Source organism: Hyperolius riggenbachi, chromosome 2, assembly GCF_040937935.1.
Source record: "Hyperolius riggenbachi isolate aHypRig1 chromosome 2, aHypRig1.pri, whole genome shotgun sequence".
NCBI lineage: Eukaryota > Metazoa > Chordata > Amphibia > Anura > Hyperoliidae > Hyperolius > Hyperolius riggenbachi.
Genome location: NC_090647.1, coordinates 4,807,227 through 4,834,328, shown reverse-complemented (window position 1 = coordinate 4,834,328; position 27,102 = coordinate 4,807,227). Strand labels below are relative to the sequence as shown.

General features: G+C 50.3%; 1 protein-coding gene across 1 annotated transcript in view; it reads right to left on the bottom strand.

Annotated features, from left to right (window-relative positions):
* Positions 1-27,102, bottom strand: part of HPX (hemopexin) — a 118,170-nt gene that overhangs the window by 88,680 nt on the left and 2,388 nt on the right. Inside the window, exons 3-4 of the mRNA XM_068266468.1 lie at positions 26,957-27,034; positions 15,688-15,830 (exon numbers count right to left, since the gene is read on the bottom strand). Of these exons, the coding sequence (XP_068122569.1) occupies positions 15,688-15,830; positions 26,957-27,034 (221 nt within the window). The remainder of the gene's footprint in view (positions 1-15,687; positions 15,831-26,956; positions 27,035-27,102) is intronic.

Here is a 27,102-nt window from a genome sequence, read left to right as displayed (position 1 = left end):
ACCTCACACCCGGGAGCCCTGCAGGTCAGCAACATTACTGCAGGTTATCATAGGAATCCAGCCACCAGTCTCCCTACATAGTAACTCCAGACCCGAGAGCCCTGCAGGTCAGCAACATTACTGCAGGTTATCATAGGAATCCAGCCACCAGTCTCCCTACATAGTAACTCCACACCCGAGAGGCCTGCAGGTCAGCAACATTTACTGCAGGTTATCATAGGAATCCATCCACCAGTCTCCCTACATAGTAACCCCACACCCGGGAGCCCTGCAGGTCAGCAACATTACTGCAGGTTATCATAGGAATCCAGCCACCAGTTTCCCTTCATAGTAACCCCACACCGGGAGCCTGCAGGTCAGCAACATTACTGCAGGTTATCATAGGAATCCAGCCACCAGTCTCCCTACATAGTAACCCCACACCCGAGAGGCCTGCAGGTCAGCAACATTACTGCAGGTTATCATAGGAATCCAGCCACCAGTTTCCCTTCATAGTAACCCCACACCAGGAGCCTGCAGGTCAGCAACATTACTGCAGGTTATCATAGGAATCCAGCCACCAGTCTCCCTACATAGTAACCCCACACCCGGGAGCCTGCAGGTCAGCAACATTACTGAAAGTTAAAGTGAATGAGTACCGATTAAAAAAAAAAAAAAAAAAAGATTAATTTACTCACCTTAGGAGAGGGAAGGCTCGTTCTCCTCTCCCGGTGGATCCTCAATTCAAATCCCCCGCCGCGGGGGACTTCGGAAGCGAAGACGGGCCGCTCCGTACTGCGCATGTGCAAGTGCATCATAGACCCGCACGAGTGCGTCATAGAGGGCACTCGCGCATGCGCAGTATGGAGCGGCCCGTCTTCGGGAGCCCGAGTGCTCCCGAAGGCTTCCGAAGTGGCAGTATTTGACCGAACTGGTCGAATACTGCCACGGGGGATCCTGCGCGGGACCGGGCACCGGGAGAGGAGAGGGAAGTCTCATTAGGACCGAGCCTTCCCTCTCCTTAGGTGAGTATCTGACTTTTTTTATTTTTTAGTCGTACCCATTGGCTTTAAAGCGGCAGAGTGCTGAATTGTAAAAAATAGCCTGGTCACTAGGGGGTGTAAGCCACCCCCCCCCCCCCCCCCCTCGCCTGGTTCCCCCCATCTGCACGGTCCTCAGGTCTATAGAACCAATTTTCTCAAATGTACGTCAAGGGGAACATGAAAAATGTATATACATTTTTTTAAAACACCTTGGCCTCGATTCACAAATCATTGATAAGCGAGTTAGCACGCCTAAAGGCTTTGGGCGTGCTAACTAGGGTGCTAAGTAGTTAGCATGCATGAAGCTTCAAAAAATCATGCACAAAGATTTGCGCAGTGTGTGAGAAACGTTGCACCGTTCACGCACTAAATATACGTGAACGATGCGCTGTTTCACGTGTAAAAGTTTGCGTGCATAACTTTGCACACGATGCGTTTCACGCACGATTTAGCATGCGAACAGCTGTTTTAGGCGTGCTAAGGGGCTTTTCACAGGCGTGCTAACAGTTAGCACCGCTTTGTAAATCAAGCCCCTTATATTTTGGGAGAATATCGATAGGACATTGCGCTGTGTTTTTAATGCATTTTCCCTTTTTATTTTAACATTGATTCTCTCAAAAACAATTAAGTCTTATTTGTAAAAAAAAAGTTTGACATGCGCCTTGGATTAGCCATGATATACTTACCAAATTTGGTGTCAATGTCGGCAAAAATCAACCATAATACTCGAGCCTCAGGTTTCAATGCAAAAGCAAAAATTAGGCAGATTTTGTCTGTAATTGGTAATTGTAAATGCTATGCGAAAAATAGCCAAATATGCTGCAAAATCATGTTCAGCCATTTTGTCTGCTCATCCTTAAAGGGATACCGTAAGGGGGGGGGTCGGGGGAAAATGAGTTGAACTTACCCGGGGCTTCTAATGGTCCCCCGCAGACATCCTGTGCCCGCGCAGCCACTCACCGATGCTCCAGCCCCGCAGACATCCTGTGCCCGCGCAGCCACTCTCCGATGTTCCGGCCCCGCCTCCGGTTCACTTCTGGAATTTCAGACTTTAAAGTCTGAAAACCACTGCGCCTGCATTGCCGTGTCCTCGCTCCCGCTGATGTCATCAAGAGCGCACAGCGCAAGCCCAGTATGGTCTGTGTCTGCGCAGTACACTCCTGATGACATCAGCGGGAGCGAGGACACGGCAACGCAGGCGCAGTGGTTTTCTGACTTTAAAGTCAGAAATTCCAGAAGTGAACCGGAGGCGGGGCCGGAGCATCGGGGAGTGGCTGCGCCAACACAGGATGTCTGCGGGGGACCATTAGAAGCCCCGGGTAAGTTCAGCTCATTTTCCCCCGACCCCCCTACAGTATTCCTTTAATGGGACTGCCTCGTGTTATCTCAACCTTCCAGAATGAAGAGAAGAGCCCAATTCCAGCACTGCTCACAGCTTCCGCTGCTAGGATGAATGTCTGGAGCTCTGAGGCTGAAATCTCACAGATGGGGGAGGATCCATCAAGCTGTACGATGAATGGAATGTGATGGATAGTAATAATAATAATTGAGACAATGCTAAATATGTGGGGAGAACCCAAACCCCATGAGGCCGACACCTCCTGCAAAATGATTGTGCCCTGAAACCCACATGGACCTAACAGAGATCATCTACCTAACTGGAAGAACCTCCCCAAATCCAGCAACTGAACTCAACAGGCCCTCCCCCGCTCAGCAGCAATGGCAGATACAACATGAAACTCCCAACTGGCAACCCCTAAATGGCTAAACAAACAAAAACCACAGCCTGGGAGGCAAGGTGTCATCAGGCAGGCCTTTCCCCAGCCCTCCATGCCTACTGATTAATGATGGCAACTGTGGTTACTTAGCCAGCTGCGGGATCAATCATGTACTCTGATCCCAGTCAGAACATGCCCATTCTGTTGTCTCGGGTTCGGTCTCTGCTATCTCTGGAGGTACTCTGATCCCAGTCATAGCATGCCCATTCTGTTGTCTCGGGTTCGGTCTCTGCTATCTCTGGAGGTTCTCTGATCCCAGTCATAGCATGCCCATTCTGTTGTCTCGGGTTCGGTCTCTGCTATCTCTGGAGGTACTCTGATCCCAGTCATAGCATGCCCATTCTGTTGTCTCGGGTTCGGTCTCTGCTATCTCTGGAGGTACTCTGATCCCAGTCATAACATGCCCATTCTGTTGTCTCGGGTTCGGTCTCTGCTATCTCTGGAGGTACTCTGATCCCAGTCATAGCATGCCCATTCTGTTGTCTCTGGAACGGTCTCTGCTATCTCTGGAGGTACTCTGATCCCAGTCATAGCATGCCCATTCTGTTGTCTCTGGAACGGTCTCTGCTATCTCTGGAAGTACTCTGATCCCAGTCATAGCATGCCCATTCTGTTGTCTCTGGTTCGGTCTCTGCTATCTCTGGAGGTACTCTGATCCCAGTCATAGCATGCCCATTCTGTTGTCTCTGGTTCGGTCTCTGCTATCTCTGGAGGTACTCTGATCCCAGTCATAGCATGCCCATTCTGTTGTCTCTGGTTCGGTCTCTGCTATCTCTGGAGGTACTCTGATCCCAGTCATAGCATGCCCATTCTGTTGTCTCTGGATCGGTCTCTGCTATCTCTGGAGGTACTCTGATCCCAGTCATAGCATGCCCATTCTGTTGTCTCTGGAACGGTCTCTATGCTATCTCTGGATGTACTCTGATCCCAGTCATAGCATGCCCATTCAGTTGTCTCTGGATCGGTCTCTGCTATCTCTGGAGGTACTCTGATCCCAGTCAGAACATGCCCATTCTGTTGTCTCTGGATCAGTCTCTGCTATCTCTGGAGGTACTCTGATCCCAGTCATAGCATGCCCATTCTGTTGTCTCTGGATCAGTCTCTGCTATCTCTGGAGGTACTCTGATCCCAGTCATAGCATGCCCATTCTGTTGTCTCTGGTTCGGTCTCTGCTATCTCTGGAGGTACTCTGATCCCAGTCATAGCATGCCCATTCTGTTGTCTCGGGTTCGGTCTCTGCTATCTCTGGAGGTGCTCTGATCCCAGTCATAGCATGCCCATTCTGTTGTCTCTGGAACGGTCTCTGCTATCTCTGGAGGTACTCTGATCCCAGTCATAGCATGCCCATTCTGTTGTCTCTGGAACGGTCTCTGCTATCTCTGGAGGTTCTCTGATCCCAGTCATAGCATGCCCATTCTGTTGTCTCGGGTTCGGTCTCTGCTATCTCTGGAGGTACTCTGATCCCAGTCATAGCATGCCCATTCTGTTGTCTCGGGTTCGGTCTTTGCTATCTCTGGATGTACTCTGATCCCAGTCATAGCATGCCCATTCTGTTGTCTCGGGTTCGGTCTCTGCTATCTCTGGAGGTTCTCTGATCCCAGTCATAGCATGCCCATTCTGTTGTCTCGGGTTCGGTCTCTGCTATCTCTGGATGTACTCTGATCCCAGTCATAGCATGCCCATTCTGTTGTCTCGGGTTCGGTCTCTGCTATCTCTGGAGGTGCTCTGATCCCAGTCATAGCATGCCCATTCTGTTGTCTCGGGTTCGGTCTCTGCTATCTCTGGAGGTACTCTGATCCCAGTCATAGCATGCCCATTCTGTTGTCTCTGGAACGGTCTCTGCTATCTCTGGAGGTACTCTGATCCCAGTCATAGCATGCCCATTCTGTTGTCTCTGGTTCGGTCTCTGCTATCTCTGGAGGTTCTCTGATCCCAGTCATAGCATGCCCATTCTGTTGTCTCTGGTTCGGTCTCTGCTATCTCTGGAGGTTCTCTGATCCCAGTCATAGCATGCCCATTCAGTTGTCTCTGGATCAGTCTCTGCTATCTCTGGAGGTACTCTGATCCCAGTCATAGCATGCCCATTCTGTTGTCTCTGGATCAGTCTCTGCTATCTCTGGAGGTACTCTGATCCCAGTCATAGCATGCCCATTCTGTTGTCTCTGGATCGGTCTCTGCTATCTCTGGAGGTACTCTGATCCCAGTCATAGCATGCCCATTCTGTTGTCTCTGGATCAGTCTCTGCTATCTCTGGAGGTACTCTGATCCCAGTCATAGCATGCCCATTCTGTTGTCTCTGGAACGGTCTCTGCTATCTCTGGATGTACTCTGATCCCAGTCATAGCATGCCCATTCTGTTGTCTCTGGAACGGTCTCTGCTATCTCTGGAGGTACTCTGATCCCAGTCATAGCATGCCCATTCTGTTGTCTCTGGATCAGTCTCTGCTATCTCTGGAGGTGCTCTGATCCCAGTCATAGCATGCCCATTCTGTTGTCTCGGGTTCGGTCTCTGCTATCTCTGGATGTACTCTGATCCCAGTCATAGCATGCCCATTCTGTTGTCTCTGGAACGGTCTCTGCTATCTCTGGAGGTACTCTGATCCCAGTCATAGCATGCCCATTCTGTTGTCTCTGGAACGGTCTCTGCTATCTCTGGAGGTACTCTGATCCCAGTCATAGCATGCCCATTCTGTTGTCTCTGGATCAGTCTCTGCTATCTCTGGAGGTACTCTGATCCCAGTCATAGCATGCCCATTCTGTTGTCTCTGGATCGGTCTCTGCTATCTCTGGAGGTACTCTGATCCCAGTCATAGCATGCCCATTCTGTTGTCTCTGGAACGGTCTCTGCTATCTCTGGAGGTTCTCTGATCCCAGTCATAGCATGCCCATTCTGTTGTCTCTGGATCGGTCTCTGCTATCTCTGGAGGTACTCTGATCCCAGTCATAGCATGCCCATTCTGTTGTCTCTGGATCGGTCTCTGCTATCTCTGGAGGTACTCTGATCCCAGTCATAGCATGCCCATTCTGTTGTCTCTGGATCGGTCTCTGCTATCTCTGGAGGTACTCTGATCCCAGTCATAGCATGCCCATTCTGTTGTCTCTGGAACGGTCTCTGCTATCCCTGGAGGTACTCTGATCCCAGTCATAGCATGCCCATTCTGTTGTCTCTGGATCAGTCTCTGCTATCTCTGGAGGTACTCTGATCCCAGTCATAGCATGCCCATTCAGTTGTCTCTGGAACGGTCTCTGCTATCTCTGGAGGTTCTCTGATCCCAGTCATAGCATGCCCATTCTGTTGTCTCGGGTTCGGTCTCTGCTATCTCTGGATGTACTCTGATCCCAGTCATAGCATGCCCATTCTGTTGTCTCTGGAACGGTCTCTGCTATCTCTGGAGGTACTCTGATCCCAGTCATAGCATGCCCATTCAGTTGTCTCTGGAACGGTCTCTGCTATCTCTGGAGGTACTCTGATCCCAGTCATAGCATGCCCATTCTGTTGTCTCTGGATCAGTCTCTGCTATCTCTGGAGGTGCTCTGATCCCAGTCATAGCATGTCCATTCTGTTGTCTCTGGATCAGTCTCTGCTATCTCTGGAGGTGCTCTGATCCCAGTCATAGCATGCCCATTCAGTTGTCTCTGGTTCGGTCTCTGCTATCTCTGGAGGTTCTCTGATCCCAGTCATAGCATGCCCATTCTGTTGTCTCGGGTTCGGTCTCTGCTATCTCTGGAGGTACTCTGATCCCAGTCATAGCATGCCCATTCTGTTGTCTCTGGATCAGTCTCTGCTATCTCTGGAGGTGCTCTGATCCCAGTCATAGCATGCCCATTCTGTTGTCTCTGGATCAGTCTCTGCTATCTCTGGAGGTGCTCTGATCCCAGTCATAGCATGCCCATTCAGTTGTCTCTGGTTCGGTCTCTGCTATCTCTGGAGGTTCTCTGATCCCAGTCATAGCATGCCCATTCTGTTGTCTCTGGAACGGTCTCTATGCTATCTCTGGAGGTACTCTGATCCCAGTCATAGCATGCCCATTCTGTTGTCTCGGGTTCGGTCTCTGCTATCTCTGGAGGTGCTCTGATCCCAGTCATAGCATGCCCATTCTGTTGTCTCTGGATCAGTCTCTGCTATCTCTGGAGGTGCTCTGATCCCAGTCATAGCATGCCCATTCTGTTGTCTCTGGATCGGTCTCTGCTATCTCTGGAGGTTCTCTGATCCCAGTCATAGCATGCCCATTCAGTTGTCTCTGGATCGGTCTCTGCTATCTCTGGAGGTACTCTGATCCCAGTCATAGCATGCCCATTCTGTTGTCTCTGGAACGGTCTCTGCTATCTCTGGAGGTGCTCTGATCCCAGTCATAGCATGCCCATTCTGTTGTCTCTGGTTCGGTCTCTGCTATCTCTGGAGGTACTCTGATCCCAGTCATAGCATGCCCATTCTGTTGTCTCTGGAACGGTCTCTGCTATCTCTGGAGGTTCTCTGATCCCAGTCATAGCATGCCCATTCTGTTGTCTCGGGTTCGGTCTCTGCTATCTCTGGAGGTACTCTGATCCCAGTCATAGCATGCCCATTCTGTTGTCTCGGGTTCGGTCTCTGCTATCTCTGGAGGTGCTCTGATCCCAGTCATAGCATGCCCATTCAGTTGTCTCTGGAACGGTCTCTGCTATCTCTGGAGGTTCTCTGATCCCAGTCATAGCATGCCCATTCTGTTGTCTCTGGTTCGGTCTCTGCTATCTCTGGAGGTACTCTGATCCCAGTCATAGCATGCCCATTCAGTTGTCTCTGGTTCGGTCTCTGCTATCTCTGGAGGTTCTCTGATCCCAGTCATAGCATGCCCATTCTGTTGTCTCTGGAACGGTCTCTGCTATCTCTGGAGGTACTCTGATCCCAGTCATAGCATGCCCATTCTGTTGTCTCGGGTTCGGTCTCTGCTATCTCTGGAGGTGCTCTGATCCCAGTCATAGCATGCCCATTCTGTTGTCTCTGGATCAGTCTCTGCTATCTCTGGAGGTACTCTGATCCCAGTCATAGCATGCCCATTCAGTTGTCTCTGGATCAGTCTCTGCTATCTCTGGAGGTACTCTGATCCCAGTCATAGCATGCCCATTCTGTTGTCTCTGGAACGGTCTCTGCTATCTCTGGAGGTACTCTGATCCCAGTCATAGCATGCCCATTCTGTTGTCTCGGGTTCGGTCTCTGCTATCTCTGGAGGTGCTCTGATCCCAGTCATAGCATGCCCATTCTGTTGTCTCTGGATCAGTCTCTGCTATCTCTGGAGGTACTCTGATCCCAGTCATAGCATGCCCATTCAGTTGTCTCTGGATCAGTCTCTGCTATCTCTGGAGGTACTCTGATCCCAGTCATAGCATGCCCATTCTGTTGTCTCGGGTTCGGTCTCTGCTATCTCTGGAGGTACTCTGATCCCAGTCATAGCATGCCCATTCTGTTGTCTCTGGTTCGGTCTCTGCTATCTCTGGAGGTTCTCTGATCCCAGTCATAGCATGCCCATTCAGTTGTCTCTGGATCAGTCTCTGCTATCTCTGGAGGTACTCTGATCCCAGTCATAGCATGCCCATTCTGTTGTCTCTGGATCAGTCTCTGCTATCTCTGGAGGTACTCTGATCCCAGTCATAGCATGCCCATTCAGTTGTCTCTGGAACGGTCTCTGCTATCTCTGGAGGTACTCTGATCCCAGTCATAGCATGCCCATTCTGTTGTCTCTGGAACGGTCTCTGCTATCTCTGGAGGTACTCTGATCCCAGTCATAGCATGCCCATTCTGTTGTCTCTGGAACGGTCTCTGCTATCTCTGGAGGTACTCTGATCCCAGTCATAGCATGCCCATTCTGTTGTCTCTGGAACGGTCTCTATGCTATCTCTGGATGTACTCTGATCCCAGTCATAGCATGCCCATTCTGTTGTCTCGGGTTCGGTCTCTGCTATCTCTGGATGTACTCTGATCCCAGTCATAGCATGCCCATTCTGTTGTCTCTGGATCGGTCTCTGCTATCTCTGGAGGTGCTCTGATCCCAGTCATAACATGCCCATTCAGTTGTCTCTGGAACGGTCTCTGCTATCTCTGGAGGTACTCTGATCCCAGTCATAGCATGCCCATTCTGTTGTCTCGGGTTCGGTCTCTGCTATCTCTGGAGGTGCTCTGATCCCAGTCATAGCATGCCCATTCTGTTGTCTCTGGAACGGTCTCTGCTATCTCTGGAGGTACTCTGATCCCAGTCATAGCATGCCCATTCTGTTGTCTCTGGAACGGTCTCTGCTATCTCTGGAGGTACTCTGATCCCAGTCATAGCATGCCCATTCTGTTGTCTCTGGTTCGGTCTCTACTATCTCTGGAGGTTCTCTGATCCCAGTCATAGCATGCCCATTCTGTTGTCTCTGGATCGGTCTCTGCTATCTCTGGAGGTTCTCTGATCCCAGTCATAGCATGCCCATTCTGTTGTCTCTGGAACGGTCTCTGCTATCTCTGGAGGTACTCTGATCCCAGTCATAGCATGCCCATTCTGTTGTCTCTGGAACGGTCTCTGCTATCTCTGGAGGTGCTCTGATCCCAGTCATAGCATGCCCATTCTGTTGTCTCGGGTTCGGTCTCTATGCTATCTCTGGAGGTACTCTGATCCCAGTCATAGCATGCCCATTCTGTTGTCTCTGGATCGGTCTCTGCTATCTCTGGAGGTACTCTGATCCCAGTCATAGCATGCCCATTCAGTTGTCTCGGGTTCGGTCTCTGCTATCTCTGGAGGTACTCTGATCCCAGTCATAGCATGCCCATTCTGTTGTCTCGGGTTCGGTCTCTGCTATCTCTGGAGGTTCTCTGATCCCAGTCATAGCATGCCCATTCTGTTGTCTCTGGATCAGTCTCTGCTATCTCTGGAGGTACTCTGATCCCAGTCATAGCATGCCCATTCTGTTGTCTCTGGAACGGTCTCTGCTATCTCTGGAGGTACTCTGATCCCAGTCATAGCATGCCCATTCTGTTGTCTCTGGATCGGTCTCTGCTATCTCTGGAGGTACTCTGATCCCAGTCATAGCATGCCCATTCTGTTGTCTCTGGATCGGTCTCTGCTATCTCTGGAGGTACTCTGATCCCAGTCATAGCATGCCCATTCAGTTGTCTCGGGTTCGGTCTCTGCTATCTCTGGAGGTACTCTGATCCCAGTCATAGCATGCCCATTCTGTTGTCTCTGGAACGGTCTCTGCTATCTCTGGAGGTACTCTGATCCCAGTCATAGCATGCCCATTCTGTTGTCTCTGGATCGGTCTCTGCTATCTCTGGAGGTACTCTGATCCCAGTCATAGCATGCCCATTCAGTTGTCTCTGGAACGGTCTCTGCTATCTCTGGAGGTACTCTGATCCCAGTCATAGCATGCCCATTCTGTTGTCTCTGGAACGGTCTCTGCTATCTCTGGAGGTGCTCTGATCCCAGTCATAGCATGCCCATTCTGTTGTCTCTGGATCAGTCTCTGCTATCTCTGGAGGTGCTCTGATCCCAGTCATAGCATGCCCATTCTGTTGTCTCGGGTTCGGTCTCTGCTATCTCTGGAGGTACTCTGATCCCAGTCATAGCATGCCCATTCAGTTGTCTCTGGATCAGTCTCTGCTATCTCTGGAGGTACTCTGATCCCAGTCATAGCATGCCCATTCTGTTGTCTCGGGTTCGGTCTCTGCTATCTCTGGAGGTACTCTGATCCCAGTCATAGCATGCCCATTCTGTTGTCTCTGGATCGGTCTCTGCTATCTCTGGAGGTACTCTGATCCCAGTCATAGCATGCCCATTCTGTTGTCTCTGGAACGGTCTCTGCTATCTCTGGAGGTACTCTGATCCCAGTCATAGCATGCCCATTCTGTTGTCTCGGGTTCGGTCTCTGCTATCTCTGGAGGTGCTCTGATCCCAGTCATAGCATGCCCATTCAGTTGTCTCTGGATCGGTCTCTGCTATCTCTGGAGGTGCTCTGATCCCAGTCATAGCATGCCCATTCTGTTGTCTCTGGATCGGTCTCTGCTATCTCTGGAGGTACTCTGATCCCAGTCATAGCATGCCCATTCAGTTGTCTCTGGATCAGTCTCTGCTATCTCTGGAGGTACTCTGATCCCAGTCATAGCATGCCCATTCTGTTGTCTCTGGATCAGTCTCTGCTATCTCTGGAGGTACTCTGATCCCAGTCATAGCATGCCCATTCTGTTGGCTCTGGTTCGGTCTCTGCTATCTCTAGAGGTACTCTGATCCCAGTCATAGCATGCCCATTCAGTTGTCTCTGGATCAGTCTCTGCTATCTCTGGAGGTACTCTGATCCCAGTCATAGCATGCCCATTCTGTTGTCTCTGGATCAGTCTCTGCTATCTCTGGAGGTACTCTGATCCCAGTCATAGCATGCCCATTCTGTTGTCTCTGGAACGGTCTCTGCTATCTCTGGAGGTACTCTGATCCCAGTCATAGCATGCCCATTCTGTTGTCTCGGGTTCGGTCTCTGCTATCTCTGGAGGTGCTCTGATCCCAGTCATAGCATGCCCATTCTGTTGTCTCGGGTTCGGTCTCTGCTATCTCTGGAGGTACTCTGATCCCAGTCATAGCATGCCCATTCTGTTGTCTCGGGTTCGGTCTCTGCTATCTCTGGAGGTGCTCTGATCCCAGTCATAGCATGCCCATTCTGTTGTCTCTGGATCGGTCTCTGCTATCTCTGGAGGTACTCTGATCCCAGTCATAGCATGCCCATTCTGTTGTCTCTGGATCGGTCTCTGCTATCTCTGGAGGTGCTCTGATCCCAGTCATAGCATGCCCATTCTGTTGTCTCTGGATCAGTCTCTGCTATCTCTGGATGTACTCTGATCCCAGTCATAGCATGCCCATTCTGTTGTCTCTGGATCAGTCTCTGCTATCTCTGGAGGTACTCTGATCCCAGTCATAGCATGCCCATTCTGTTGTCTCGGGTTCGGTCTCTGCTATCTCTGGAGGTGCTCTGATCCCAGTCATAGCATGCCCATTCTGTTGTCTCGGGTTCGGTCTCTGCTATCTCTGGAGGTACTCTGATCCCAGTCATAGCATGCCCATTCTGTTGTCTCTGGATCGGTCTCTGCTATCTCTGGAGGTGCTCTGATCCCAGTCATAGCATGCCCATTCTGTTGTCTCTGGATCGGTCTCTGCTATCTCTGGAGGTACTCTGATCCCAGTCATAGCATGCCCATTCTGTTGTCTCTGGATCAGTCTCTGCTATCTCTGGAGGTACTCTGATCCCAGTCATAGCATGCCCATTCTGTTGTCTCTGGAACGGTCTCTGCTATCTCTGGAGGTACTCTGATCCCAGTCATAGCATGCCTATTCTGTTGTCTCTGGATCGGTCTCTGCTATCTCTGGAGGTGCTCTGATCCCAGTCATAGCATGCCCATTCTGTTGTCTCTGGATCGGTCTCTGCTATCTCTGGAGGTACTCTGATCCCAGTCATAGCATGCCCATTCTGTTGTCTCTGGATCGGTCTCTGCTATCTCTGGAGGTACTCTGATCCCAGTCATAGCATGCCCATTCTGTTGTCTCTGGAACGGTCTCTGCTATCTCTGGAGGTACTCTGATCCCAGTCATAGCATGCCCATTCTGTTGTCTCTGGAACGGTCTCTGCTATCTCTGGAGGTACTCTGATCCCAGTCATAGCATGCCCATTCTGTTGTCTCTGGAACGGTCTCTGCTATCTCTGGAGGTACTCTGATCCCAGTCACAACATGCCCATTCTGTTGTCTCTGGAACGGTCTCTGCTATCTCTGGAGGTACTCTGATCCCAGTTATAGCATGCCCATTCTGTTGTCTCTGGATCGGTCTCTGCTATCTCTGAAGGTACTCTGATCCCAGTCATAGCATGCCCATTCTGTTGTCTCTGGAACGGTCTCTGCTATCTCTGGAGGTACTCTGATCCCAGTCATAGCATGCCCATTCTGTTGTCTCTGGAACGGTCTCTGCTATCTCTGGAGGTACTCTGATCCCAGTCATAGCATGCCCATTCTGTTGTCTCTGGAACGGTCTCTGCTATCTCTGGAGGTACTCTGATCCCAGTCATAGCATGCCCATTCTGTTGTCTCTGGATCGGTCTCTGCTATCTCTGGAGGTACTCTGATCCCAGTCATAGCATGCCCATTCTGTTGTCTCTGGAACGGTCTCTGCTATCTCTGGAGGTACTCTGATCCCAGTCATAGCATGCCCATTCTGTTGTCTCTGGAACGGTCTCTGCTATCTCTGGAGGTACTCTGATCCCAGTCATAGCATGCCCATTCTGTTGTCTCTGGAACGGTCTCTGCTATCTCTGGAGGTACTCTGATCCCAGTCACAACATGCCCATTCTGTTGTCTCTGGAACGGTCTCTGCTATCTCTGGAGGTACTCTGATCCCAGTTATAGCATGCCCATTCTGTTGTCTCTGGATCGGTCTCTGCTATCTCTGAAGGTACTCTGATCCCAGTCATAGCATGCCCATTCTGTTGTCTCTGGAACGGTCTCTGCTATCTCTGGAGGTACTCTGATCCCAGTCATAGCATGCCCATTCTGTTGTCTCTGGAACGGTCTCTGCTATCTCTGGAGGTACTCTGATCCCAGTCATAGCATGCCCATTCTGTTGTCTCTGGAACGGTCTCTGCTATCTCTGGAGGTACTCTGATCCCAGTCACAACATGCCCATTCTGTTGTCTCTGGAACGGTCTCTGCTATCTCTGGAGGTACTCTGATCCCAGTCATAGCATGCCCATTCTGTTGTCTCTGGATCGGTCTCTGCTATCTCTGGAGGTGCTCTGATCCCAGTCATAGCATGCCCATTCTGTTGTCTCTGGATCGGTCTCTGCTATCTCTGGAGGTACTCTGATCCCAGTCATAGCATGCCCATTCTGTTGTCTCTGGAACGGTCTCTGCTATCTCTGGAGGTACTCTGATCCCAGTCATAGCATGCCCATTCTGTTGTCTCTGGAACGGTCTCTGCTATCTCTGGAGGTACTCTGATCCCAGTCACAACATGCCCATTCTGTTGTCTCTGGAACGGTCTCTGCTATCTCTGGAGGTGCTCTGATCCCAGTCATAGCATGCCCATTCTGTTGTCTCTGGATCGGTCTCTGCTATCTCTGGAGGTACTCTGATCCCAGTTATAGCATGCCCATTCAGTTGTCTCTGGATCAGTCTCTGCTATCTCTGGAGGTACTCTGATCCCAGTCATAACATGCCCATTCTGTTGTCTCTGGAACGGTCTCTGCTATCTCTGGAGGTACTCTGATCCCAGTCATAGCATGCCCATTCTGTTGTCTCGGGTTCGGTCTCTGCTATCTCTGGAGGTACTCTGATCCCAGTCATAGCATGCCCATTCTGTTGTCTCTGGAACGGTCTCTGCTATCTCTGGAGGTACTCTGATCCCAGTCATAGCATGCCCATTCTGTTGTCTCGGGTTCGGTCTCTGCTATCTCTGGAGGTTCTCTGATCCCAGTCATAGCATGCCCATTCTGTTGTCTCTGGATCGGTCTCTGCTATCTCTGGAGGTACTCTGATCCCAGTCATAGCATGCCCATTCTGTTGTCTCGGGTTCGGTCTCTGCTATCTCTGGAGGTACTCTGATCCCAGTCATAGCATGCCCATTCTGTTGTCTCTGGATCAGTCTCTGCTATCTCTGGAGGTACTCTGATCCCAGTCATAGCATGCCCATTCAGTTGTCTCTGGATCAGTCTCTGCTATCTCTGGAGGTACTCTGATCCCAGTCATAGCATGCCCATTCTGTTGTCTCGGGTTCGGTCTCTGCTATCTCTGGAGGTGCTCTGATCCCAGTCATAGCATGCCCATTCAGTTGTCTCTGGATCAGTCTCTGCTATCTCTGGAGGTATCAGCAAAGCATTTGGAGACATAAATCTAGAGGCAGGGATTGGAGAGTTGGCTGGAGGGTTGGATAATATTACACCATGTAACTAGAAGATGGTTTTATGTCCAGTGCCCAGTTAAATGGCCTTCATACAGCTCACAGAAGAAGAATGAGGAACATTTCCAGAGACAGAGTCACACCAGATGTGTCCCTGGATAGAGGACCCTCAGGGTCACACCAGATGTGTCCCTGGATAGAGGACCCTCGGGGTCACACCAGATGTGTCCCTGGATAGAGGACCCTCGGGGTCACACCAGATGTTTCCCTGGACAGAAGACCCTCGGGGTCATACCAGATGTGTCCATGGACAGAAGACCCTCGGGGTCACACCAGATGTGTCCCTGGACCCTGGACAGAAGACCCCCGGGGTCACACCAGATGTGTCCCTGGACAGAAGACCCTCGGGGTCACACCAGATGTTTCCCTGGACAGAAGACCCTCGGGGTCACACCAGATGTGTCCCTGGACCCTGGACAGAAGACCCCCGGGGTCACACCAGATGTGTCCATGGACAGAAGACCCTCAGGGTCACACCAGATGTGTCCCTGGACCCTGGACAGAAGACCCCCGGGGTCACACCAGATGTGTCCCTGGACAGAAGACCCTCGGGGTCACACCAGATGTTTCCCCGGACAGAAGACCCTCGGGGTCATACCAGATGTTTCCCTGGACAGAAGACCCTCGGGGTCACACCAGATGTGTCCCTGGACAGACGACCCTCTGGGTCACACCAGATGTGTCCCTGGACAGAAGACCCTCGGGGGAGGTATGATGTGTCCCTGGACATAAGACCCTCGGGGGAGGTATGATGTGTCCCTGGACAGACGACCCTCGGGGGAGGTATGATGTGTCCCTGGACAGACGACCCTCGGGGGAGGTATGATGTGTCCCTGGACATAAGACCCTCGGGGGAGGTATGATGTGTCCCTGGACAGAAGACCCTCGGGGGAGGTATGATGTGTCCCTGGACAGAAGACCCTCGGGGGAGGTACGATGTGGCCTCACCTTGAACAGGTAGATCCTCTGGTGCTCCAGTGGGTGGTTCTGGTTGTGAATCCTGAATGCAGCATCGATAGGTCCAGTCAGACCCTCCCAGGTCTCCTTTATCAGTTGTGTGGAACCCTGAAAGCCCATCCAGACGTGGTCACCTGGAGGAAAGCCACCACATATCACACTGTAGAAGATACATTTCCTCACCCACCTCCCTGGATCTAACACATCTGCCCTTCCCCCTCTTCAGATAGCCCCCTCCTCCATCCCCTAGCTCCTCCCACATCCAACTGTTTACCCTTCCCCCATTCCAGATACCCTTCTTTCCACTGGACTGGGAAGAGCATTGAGGGTCTTGTGTTCAGGTCAGGTACTCTACCGTATAGGAGGATGCGTATAGAGTGAAGAGGATTGGTGTGTGTGTGTGTGTGTGTGGGGGGGGGGGGGTCTATGCTGAGGCACCTCAATCTTGAAGAGGGAAGATCTTGCTTGCTGAGGCCTACACACATTTATGTTCCAGAGTTTGACTGCTGATCTCTCTCCCCTTCCTACAGCTGGCATGAAAGCTCGCTACTAGGGGTGCTGGAGCAGAGGCCTACATCAGGTCGGGTACCCGCGGGTTACCCAGAATACGGGTTGGGTGTGGGAACCCGAATTGTGGGTATTGCAGGTGCGGGTAGTGATGTTGCAGGTCGGGTCGCGGGTAGTGGGTCTGCAGGTGCGGGTCGGGGGTAGAGAATTGCGGGTTTGGGTCGGGTTGTGGGTAGTCAAAACAAGCATAAGATAATTTGTATCTTTTGCCTTCCCACAATCTGTGATGAATGCTGCCACCAGAATACTTACCTGCTGACTTGTTTGCTGCTTCTCATCTATAATGCCAGCAGACTCCTCCCTGCTCTCAAGCTGACACCTCCCCTCCCCCCATACCAGTGCATATAACTGGGAACATGCCAGTGTGAGATGGAAGATGTGTTTGTCATAGATGGCCAGAAATCACTGGGCATGCTCTGTTAGAGGAAAAGGTGTGATAGGAAAGCTCTGTCTGTTAGTGACTGGGGATATTTGATAGGACAAGAGCTAGAGAATGTTCTGGCATGTTCTCTAAAGCTGGAGGGAGGAGGCACAGAAGCACATGGCAGGCAGAGAAGCACATTAGAGATGGGAAGTTCGGATCTTTTCAATGATCCGGATGATTCGAATCGGATCATTGAAAAGATCCGGAACTTTGATCCGAATCTCGGATCATTTTACAAGGGGAAGCATTGGGGGGTGAAATGACTAGCAGGACAGGAGAAGGGGAGGGGGGAGGACACACAGAGAAGGGGAGAAGATGGACAGAGGGCAGGGAGTGGACAGAGAAGGGGAGGGGGGTGGACACACAGAGAAGGGGAGAAGATGCACAGAGGGCAGGGAGTGGACAGAGAAGGGGAGGGGGGAGGACACACAGAGAAGGGGAGAAGATGCACAGAGGGCAGGGAGTGGACAGAGAAGGGAGGGGGGAGGACACACAGAGAAGGGGAGAAGATGCACAGAGGGCAGGGAGTGGACAGAGAAGGGGAGGGGGGAGGACACACAGAGAAGGGGAGAAGATGCACAGAGGGCAGGGAGTGGACAGAGAAGGGGAGGGGTTGGAGGGACAGAGAAGGGGAGGGGGTGGACACACAGAGAAGGGGAGAAGATGCACAGAGGGCAGGGAGTGGACAGAGAAGGGGAGGGGGGTGGACACACAGAGAGGGGGAGAAGATGCACAGAGGGCAGGGAGTGGACAGAGAAGGGAGGAGCAGAGAGCAGAAATGTTTGTTTGCACGCAATACCCACATGCTGCAATCATATGCTTTACATATATTTCACCTATATGCTCATCTGTGTACTTTGAATGCAAATGTTGCACAGTGAAAGAAAGCATTCCCCAAAGCATTCCCAGAAGTGAAGTGCAGCTGTTTAGAGCAGTGCAGGAGGATCATATTGCACAGCAATCACAGTGCCCCTGTCCTAGCCCAGCACGCTGCCTGTAACGTTACTGAGCTGTGCCAAAAGTTTCCTACTTGTTCACTGTGCACAACTACGGAACAGACAGCCTATAATGAGCAGCACATTTCAGCCAGTACGTGTGCTCTACACATATCTGGCAGTGGCACCCATGTCCCCTCTCTCTCAGCTACCTGTCTCCCTGCAAGGCTGGCTCCCCTCCAACAGAGCGATCCATCTCAGCTCTGCTTCCAGGATCCCGCTGCACGCTGAAAGGGGGGCGTGTTGCTCCTGGCCCCACCCCCTTTGCGATCCGAATCACTCATTTTGATGATTCGGATGATTCGACTCACAAAATAGATTCGGATCAAAGATCCGAATTGTTCATGATCCGGACAACACTAAAGCACATGCCACATGGGACAGGATCTGCTGACAGACAGTGTAGCTGCATCCACAGCCATCTAGCACACACAGGTATGGAGGCACAGGAGCACATGTCAGGCAGAGAAGCACAGGCCACATGGGACAGGATCTGCTGACAGACAGTGTAGCTGCATCCACAGCCATCTAGCACACACAGGTATGGAGGCACAGGAGCACATGTCAGGCAGAGAAGCACAGGCCACATGGGACAGGATTTGCTGACAGACAGTGTAGCTGCATCCTCAGCCATCTATATGGTTGCCAGGTCGGCTGATGGAGAAAACCGGACAGGGGGTGGAGTTAGGGGTGGAGTTAGGGGCGGAGTCAGAAGCGCACTTTTATGTAGAGTGGTGCTAAGCAATGGGCTTTTTAAAAAAAAAAATTATAGTATTTATATCGCACTGACATCTTCTGCAGCACATTACAGAGTACATAGCCATGTCACTAACTGTCCTCACCAGTAGTACTGGTCCAGTGCACATAAGAGACAGCTTTTCACCAGTAACTGCACATAAGAGACAGCTTTTCACCAGTAACTGCACATAAGAGACAGCTTTTCACCAGTAACTGCACATAAGAGACAGCTTTTCACCAGTAAATGCACATTATAAGAGACACCTTTTCGCCAGTAAATGCACATTATAAGAGACACCTTTTCGCCAGTAAATGCACATTATAAGAGACACCTTTTCGCCAGTAAATGCACATTATAAGAGACACCTTTTCACCAGTAAATGCACATTATAAGAGACACCTTTTCGCCAGTAAATGCACATTATAAGAGACACCTTTTCGCCAGTAAATGCACATAATAAGAGACAGCTTTTCCCCAGTAAATGCACATAATAAGACACAGCTTTTCACCAGTAAATGCACATAATAAGAGACAGCTTTTCACCAGTAAATGCACAAAAGAGACAGCTTTTCACCACTAAATGCACATAATGACAAACAGCCAGTGTTCCCAGTATATGTAGCCAGGGATATATGTGCTCAGTATATGTAGCCAGGGGGTATATATGTCCCAGTATATGTAGGCAGGGGTGTAAATGTCCCAGTATACGTAGGCAGGGGTATATATGTCCCAGTATAGGTAGCCAGGGGGTATATGTGCCCAGAATAGGTAGCCAGGGGGTATATGTGCCCAGAATAGGTAGCCAGGGGGTATATGTGCCCGGAATAGGTAGCCAGGGGGTATATGTGCCCGGAATAGGTAGCCAGGGGCTATATGTGCCCGGAATAGGTAGCCAGGGGGTATATGTGCCCGGAATAGGTAGCCAGGGGGTATATGTGCCCGGAATAGGTAGCCAGGGGCTATATGTGCCCGGAATAGGTAGCCAGGGGGTATATGTGCCCGGAATAGGTAGCCAGGGGGTATATATGTGCCCGGAATAGGTAGCCAGGGGCTATATGTGCCCGGAATAGGTAGCCAGGGGCTATATGTGCCCAGAATAGGTAGCCAGGGGCTATATGTGCCCGGAATAGGTAGCCAGGGGGTATATGTGCCCGGAATAGGTAGCCAGGGGGTATATGTGCCCGGAATAGGTAGCCAGGGGGTATATGTGCCCGGAATAGGTAGCCAGGGGCTATATGTGCCCGGAATAGGTAGCCAGGGGCTATATGTGCCCAGAATAGGTAGCCAGGGGCTATATGTGCCCAGAATAGGTAGCCAGAGGGTATATGTGCCCGGAATAGGTAGCCAGGGGCTATATGTGCCCAGAATAGGTAGCCAGGGGCGGGGGGAAGGGGGGCAATCCCCCCCCCCCTTCTTCCCTCACCTTAGGGTGCTGTCTCTCTCCCCCGCTGTCTCCTCCAATATTGATGTGCACAGTGCAGGCTGGCGGGTGGCTGCGGGCGGAACTTACCTCTGTGTCGCAGGCGCCGGAAGTTCGGGTCCCGCAGCCGCTGAGCTTCGACTCAAAAAAGATCCGGATCAAAGATCCGAATCATTCATGAGCCGGACAACACTATTCAGACTGATAGTGTTGTCCGGCTCATGAATGAGATTCTCAGCGGCTGCGGGACCCGAACTTCCGGCGCTGGAGCGACACAGAGGTAAGTTCCGCCTGCAGCCACTCGCCAGCCTGCACATCATCCTGGAGGAGACAGCGGGGGAGAGAGAGCACCCTAAGGTGAGGGAAGGGGGGGGAGATTGCCCCCCTTCTCCACCGCTGCTCCCAGCTCTCTCTCTCTGCTGCGCTGTTCTCCTCCTGCGCTGCGGGGGGGCTCTAAAACCGGACAACTTAATTGTCCGGTTTAGCATGTTTTTTTACACTGGACACAGCGCACAAAAACCGGACTGTCCGGTGTAAAACCGGACACCTGGCAACCCTAGCCATCTAGCACGCACAGGTATGGAGGCACAGGAGCACATGGCAGGCAGAGAAGCACATGGCAGATAAAGAAGCACATGCCACATGGGACAGGATCTGCTGGCAGACACAGACAGTGTAGCTGCATCCACAGCCATCTAGCACATACAGGTATGGAGGCACAGGAGCACATGGCAGGCAGAGAAGCACATGGCAGATAGAGATTAGAAGCACATGCCACACGTGACACGATCTGCTGGCAGACAGTGTAGCTGCATCCACAGCCATCTAGCACACACAGGTATAGGTTTGCTGCATATGACAAGAATAGTTAAATACAGGTTTTTATTATCAGACAGGTACAAGACAATGGGGTAGATATATTAACACAAGTGCATGCAAAATGGAGGGAAATCTATTGCAAAAGTGAAACAATTGATGTTTGTGCTGTTTTTTATATTATTTTGTTTGTGATAAATCTGCTCCAATTAACTTTGATTCTGATTGGTAAGTCCTGAGTAGGTGTGCACATACCTCCCAACATTTAGGGAAGGGAAACCGGGACATTAAAGAGAACCAGAGACGAAGCACCCTCATGTATTTTATTACATTTATCAGTGGGAACATGACAGTAAACACCTACCCTGCTTTTAGTTTCATTGTTATCTGCTTAATTAGTCTGTTATCAGCTGTGATAAGAATCCCCGACTGGCTCAGTCTAGGTTTGACCTGGAATCATTATAGCTGAGTCACTCTTCTGTGGAGTCTTTTCAAGCCCAAGCCTGCCCCCTCCTGGCTCAGATTTCCTGCTTTGCATACTGAGAGTTGTGATGGCATAGGAGGGGCTGCTGCTGCTGAGAGAGAATCTCTGAAACAGACACGTGTGGCAATATGATCTGTGTGCTCTGTGTGCACTCTGTCTGCATAGATACTGATGATGACTGCAGTTTCATTCCTATGAGAGACACTTCCTACAGGCAGCTGTTGTACATCATACCAAAATGAAAGCACACAGATGAAAGGCTGCTGCAGCCTTTCTGATATAGCCTAGATAGCAGCCTAGTCTCATATAGCCTAGACAGCACATCCAGAACAACTCACAACCCGGAAGTAGAAGGGATATGAGCCGGCGGCCATATTTGATTTTTCCTGGAGCAATAATGGATAAAAAACACTAAAAAAGGCACACCAGAGTGGCGAAATGATCAGGTAGAGCATTTATTCTTTACAAGCTATCAACTGATATGTTTATTTTGTGTGAATCGTTCATCTCTGGTTCCCTTTAAGGCCACACCCCTAACCACGCCCCCAATACACCCCTAGTCCCGCATTCCATAAAGAATGTTTAAAAAATTAACGAGGCGTCAGCCGGCAATATGAGATGCAGAATTCCGGCAATCACAATGTATAATCATTCCTTTCTCCCTCTGAATGTGCCCCCCCCGTGTCCCCCAGTTAGCAGAGTATAAAGTGCGCAGCGGAACGGCTTTCATCTTACCATTCATCCTCGCTGGCATCTGGCTCTATTGATTCCTGCTTCCTGTGACATCACAGGAAGCAGAATGAAGCCAGATGCCGGTCCGGCGAGGATGGACGGTAAGATGAAAGCCGCTCCGCTGCGCACTTTATACTCTGCTAACTGGGGGACACGGGGGCACATTCAGAGGGAGGGAGGAATGATTATACATTGTGATTGCCTGAATTCTGCATCTCATATTGCCGGCTGACGCCTCGATCTTTTCTCCCCGCTCTCTGCCCATTGCCGGCGGCCGGGACATAAGGGGGCCACATCAGGATTGCGGGAGAGCCCCCCAAAATCGGGACAGTCCCGCAAAATTCGGGACTGTTGGGGAGTATGGGTGTGCGTATACAGTATATTTGTTCTCCCTGCTTAAAAGCCTTGTTGTACTTTTATGCAATCCTGATTTTCATAATGATTTACCGTTTGCTTTTGAGCTACTGTAATGAAGAAAAGATCTTTTAGGGTGTATATACACATCCAATGTGGATTGGCCAATTATCTCCCACGTAGTATGAGAGATTACCTACTCAATTTGCTCATGGTCGTTACAGCCGCACGACGCAAAGCCCAGTCCACCTAATCGCACACACTTGTACCCACGTCGTTACAAGACAAGTTCATTTTGACACATAGCAATATGTCTTCTCCAGCCTACACATTGTTATACAGGAAGATCTGCCAAGCACCTTCATTCAGCAGCAGCTCATCTATAACAAATAAAGGTTCTTACAGAAGTAATTGCTATTTGGGTGCATGTGTGGCTGCGGGTATCAAATTCACCAGAAAGCAGGTTTTGGGTCGGGTGTGGGTACAAATATTTTCTGAAAAAATGTTCAGAAATTTCTACCACTGTTTTTAAAAAATTAAATGGAAATTTGATAACATTTCTTATTCCGCTGATAAAAAAAAAAAAAAAGATTTTTCTTTACAAATAATATTATTTTTTTTAAAAAAAACAAGAAAAATCTAAAGTTTGCATTATATGGTGTGTGGCCAGCAGAGGGTCACACTTTGTGAAATCGCAGGCGTTTAGCTGCAGTGTGAAATCGCATGAGAAAATGCAAGTAATGCTTCCCTATGTATGTTTAGTAGGGAGTTTATGTAAGTCCTGTACAACCGGCACTATTTTTCCACAACACAGCAAATCCTCCCAGAAACTCGCTGGCTGCAGTAACTATAGAATGCCGCGTTCAGTCGCAGACAAGTGCTCATATCGTGAAGACAAACACTTGTGAGGAATCCTCCGCATTTCCCGCAGGAGTGACCCCCCCTCAGGACACACAGACCGATATTGACAATCATCACACAATCTGTATCGTCTTGACTAAAGCGTTTCATTATTGTAAATAAAAGAATACAAGGCAGAGCTTCATAAACAGACCCATAAATGGGCGCCGTGGAGGTGATATAACCACCAAATCACACAAGAAAAGACAATCAGGGCTAAACACAAAACTCAGTGTATACCAATAATCTATTAGGGACTTGTCCCTTTAAAATAAAAACAAATAAAAAAAACCAGGGCTGGCAGACAGTTCACAGGACGTTTTGCATCATATTTGTTTGTAGTATTGTCTCGCACTCACTAAGGGCCCGTTCAGATCACAAATGCGGATGGCCATGCGTGCGGAACGCGTGCGGACCGCAACGCGTACGAACGCATGGCCATCCGCGTTTGTGTGCGTTGCGTGGCTGATCCCATCACTGAAAAGTGAATGGGACAGCCACGCGTTTTAGCAAAATCTGCGTGCAGCATGCGTTCCCGGACCGCACAGATCCGGAACGCATGCAGTGTGAACATCAGACATTGCACTCTATGCAATGTCTGATGTCGTGCGTATCGGCCACCTGCACGCGTTTCCAAAACGCGGCTGGAAACGCGTGCAGTGTGAACGGGCCCTTAAGGATCAAACCCTTTAAAGGAGAGTGCAGCAGCTGGAGAAGAGGGATAGCGCCCTCTGTGCAGCATTCAACAGAGATAAGAGCTGGAACATCCAAAGAGAAACTGACACCACCTGCCAGCAGTAAAAATGTCACCATGTGATAAATGTCAGAATGTAAATCAGGGAGAGGAAAGATTTTACAGTGGGCAAACACTGACTAAATCATCTATACATAATTATAAGCACTTTTTTATTACATAATTTGCACTGGAGTTCCTCTTTAATCTTTATTTGTTGAATAGTTCATAGGACGTAGGAGCTGCAGTCATGTACACAAATGATTTGCATATATAGCAGTGATGCATTGTGGGAGACTTTTTTTTTTTTTGTCTCTATGTTTGTTATTTATGTATTTTTTAGAAAAATGGGTCTGAAGACGTTCGTACCATCATGGTAATAGCTGTTTAGGAGATAGTTGGGTTGTGCACTGCAGTTCCAGTGGGTAAGGAAACAGGGTGACTACTGATGGTTCCCCTCTCCATCCCTCCCTGTGGCCCCTTTTCTTTCTCCTTCCCTTCCTTGGCAGGGCCGGAGCTACCATAGAGGAAAAGGGGGCAATTGCCCCAGGGCCCCCAGAGCATGTAGGGGCCCCCAGAGTGTCTCCCTCCATCTTAGCTGTTGCTCCCCAGGGACTCTGCGGAGTCTTTGGCAGAGTAGCGTCTCATCTGTGCTGGCGGGTAGGTGAGACACTACACTGACAGACACTGCAGAGGTCCCAGGGAGCACAGTTACTTTGGGAGGTGATTGGGGGAGGGTCAGCAGCCAGCTCAGGGGCCCCGGAGGGAAATTTGGCTGCAACAAAGAGCCCCTAATCATGCCACCTTTTGGTCGAGGGGTGTTTGGTGGGGGGGGGGGGCCCTGGACTGATTTTGTCCTGGCTGGGGCCGCATTGTTGCTGGAACCAGCCCTGTTCCCTGGGATGGGATGGAGGGGAGAGGGATAGCTCCTGGATTTCTGATTAGAGGAGGATTTTCCTCTGTATTAGTTCTAAGGTGGAAACACAGTGATGTTTCTTGTTTGTTTCTTTTTTCTATATATTAATGATTCTATGTAATTCAATCTGACCTAATAAAAACTATGTTAAATGCATTGTGGGAGACATTGTATGCTCCCCCCCATCCTGAATTATGGAAAATACCTTCTGTTTTATAGTAAGAAGGCAAACTTTTGTTTAACATTTTAGTAAAAGGGCTTTATGGTTCTTTGCAGCTGGGAGTTGTGGTTCACCATGAGCTTGCTGGGAGTTGTGGTTCACCATGAGCTTGCTGGGAGTTCTGGTTCACCATGAGCTTGCTGGGTAGTCTGTACACAAATATCAAATGGTTATAGCTTCCACCAATAAGTATGTGGTATATAATCTACAATCCAAACCTATGTCTTGCAATCCATGTTAAATCATGCTGCACTATTGCCTGATCACACTGCTAGTATACACAGTGGCTGCCACGCCCATCCTCACATGTATCGCAGTCCAGCTGCTTCCTCGGAGGAGCTCTGACTGGGCCACGGTGTATGCTGGGAGTGTGATCATGCTGCAGTACTGCCTGATCACACTGCTAGTATACACAGTGGCTGCCACACCCATCCTCACATGTATCGCAGTCCAGCTGCTTCCTCGGAGGAGCTCTGACTGGGCCACGGTGTATGCTGGGAGTGTGATCATGCTGCAGTACTGCCTGATCACACTGCTAGTATACACAGTGGCTGCCACACCCATCCTCACATGTATCGCAGTCCAGCTGCTTCCTCGGAGGAGCTCTGACTGGGCCACGGTGTATGCTGGGAGTGTGATCATGCTGCACTATTGCCTGATCACACTGCTAGTATACACAGTGGCTGCCACGCCCATCCTCACATGTATCGCAGTCCAGCTGCTTCCTCGGAGGAGCTCTGACTGGGCCACAATGTATACTAGGAGTGTGATCAGGCAGCAGTGCAGCATGATTTAACATGGCTTGTAATACATAGGTTTGGACTGTATGTTGTATACCACATACTTATTGATGGATCCTGTAACCGTTTGATATTTGTGTACATGACTGTAGCTCCTGCGTCCGGTGAACTGTCTGCCAGACTTGGGTACACTTGTTTTTATCTTAAACGGACAAGTCCCTAATAAAGACATTGAATATTTTTCGATGTTATTGGTGTATACTGATCTTTGTGTTCAGCCATAGTTGTCTTTTCTTCTAGGATCCCGTTTTGCAAATAATCTGAGGTGTTCTGCTACTAGTGTGTGGTGCGAATTGTGTGAAATGTGTTTTGAAAAACTGAACATTGTTTTTAAAATTGTGCTTAAAGAAAACTTGTAATGAGAAAAACCTCCCCTGGGGGTACTCACCTCAGGTGGGGGAAGCCTCCGGATCCTATTGAGGCTTCTCCCGTCCTCCTCGGTCCCATGGTGGCAGCGATAGAGCTCCCCGAACAGCGCGGATGTAAATATTTACCTTCCTGGCTCCAGCGCAGGCGCAGTATCGGCTCTCTGCTCTGAGTTTGGCGGAAATAGCCGATCGCTGTCGGCCGCTCTACTGCGCAGGCGCAAGTCTCCTGCAAGTCTCCTAGGGCCTGTGTAGTAGAGCGGATCCGACAGAGATCGGCAATTCTCGCCTATCTCCTTACAGAGAGCCGCAACAGCGCCCCCCGCTGGAGCCAGGAGAGGTAAATATATCAGCGCTTGTCAGGCTTATCGAGGAAGGATTCCGGGACACTTCGGGGGAGCCAGCGCTGGACTGCCTGCAGCTACAGGGGGAGGGGGGAAGCCTCATTGGGACCCTGAGGCTGACCCCTACCAAGGTGAGTACCCCCCAGGGAAACTTTTTTTTGTTACAGGTTCTCTTTAAGCATTTGATAAAAATTACTGTAATAGCGTGCCGTTTAACCCATTCCTGGCCAGTGCTGTGTGTAGTGTGCGCCCAATACTCACCTCGTATGTCTGCTCCGGTTCAGCTACCTCTGTGTGCTCTCACTCAGTCCTGATTCCCCTGAAAAGTCACAAGGGGGAGGAGTTAAGAGACTGGGGGAGGAGTTGTGAGGCTGGGGGAGGAGTTATGGGACTGATACCCCTGCACTGTCCCCTGGGTATATTTAGCATTATCGGGCCAGAGGCCACTTACCTCTGAAGTAATGCATGACCCCTTTATCGTCCAGAGCCATGGCGCCGAATCCTTGGTCAGAGCAGCGGTCTGGCACACCTGGGAGGACAGAGAGATGGTCGTCAGACACAGCGCACCGCCACACGGGGCCATACTCACCAAACTAC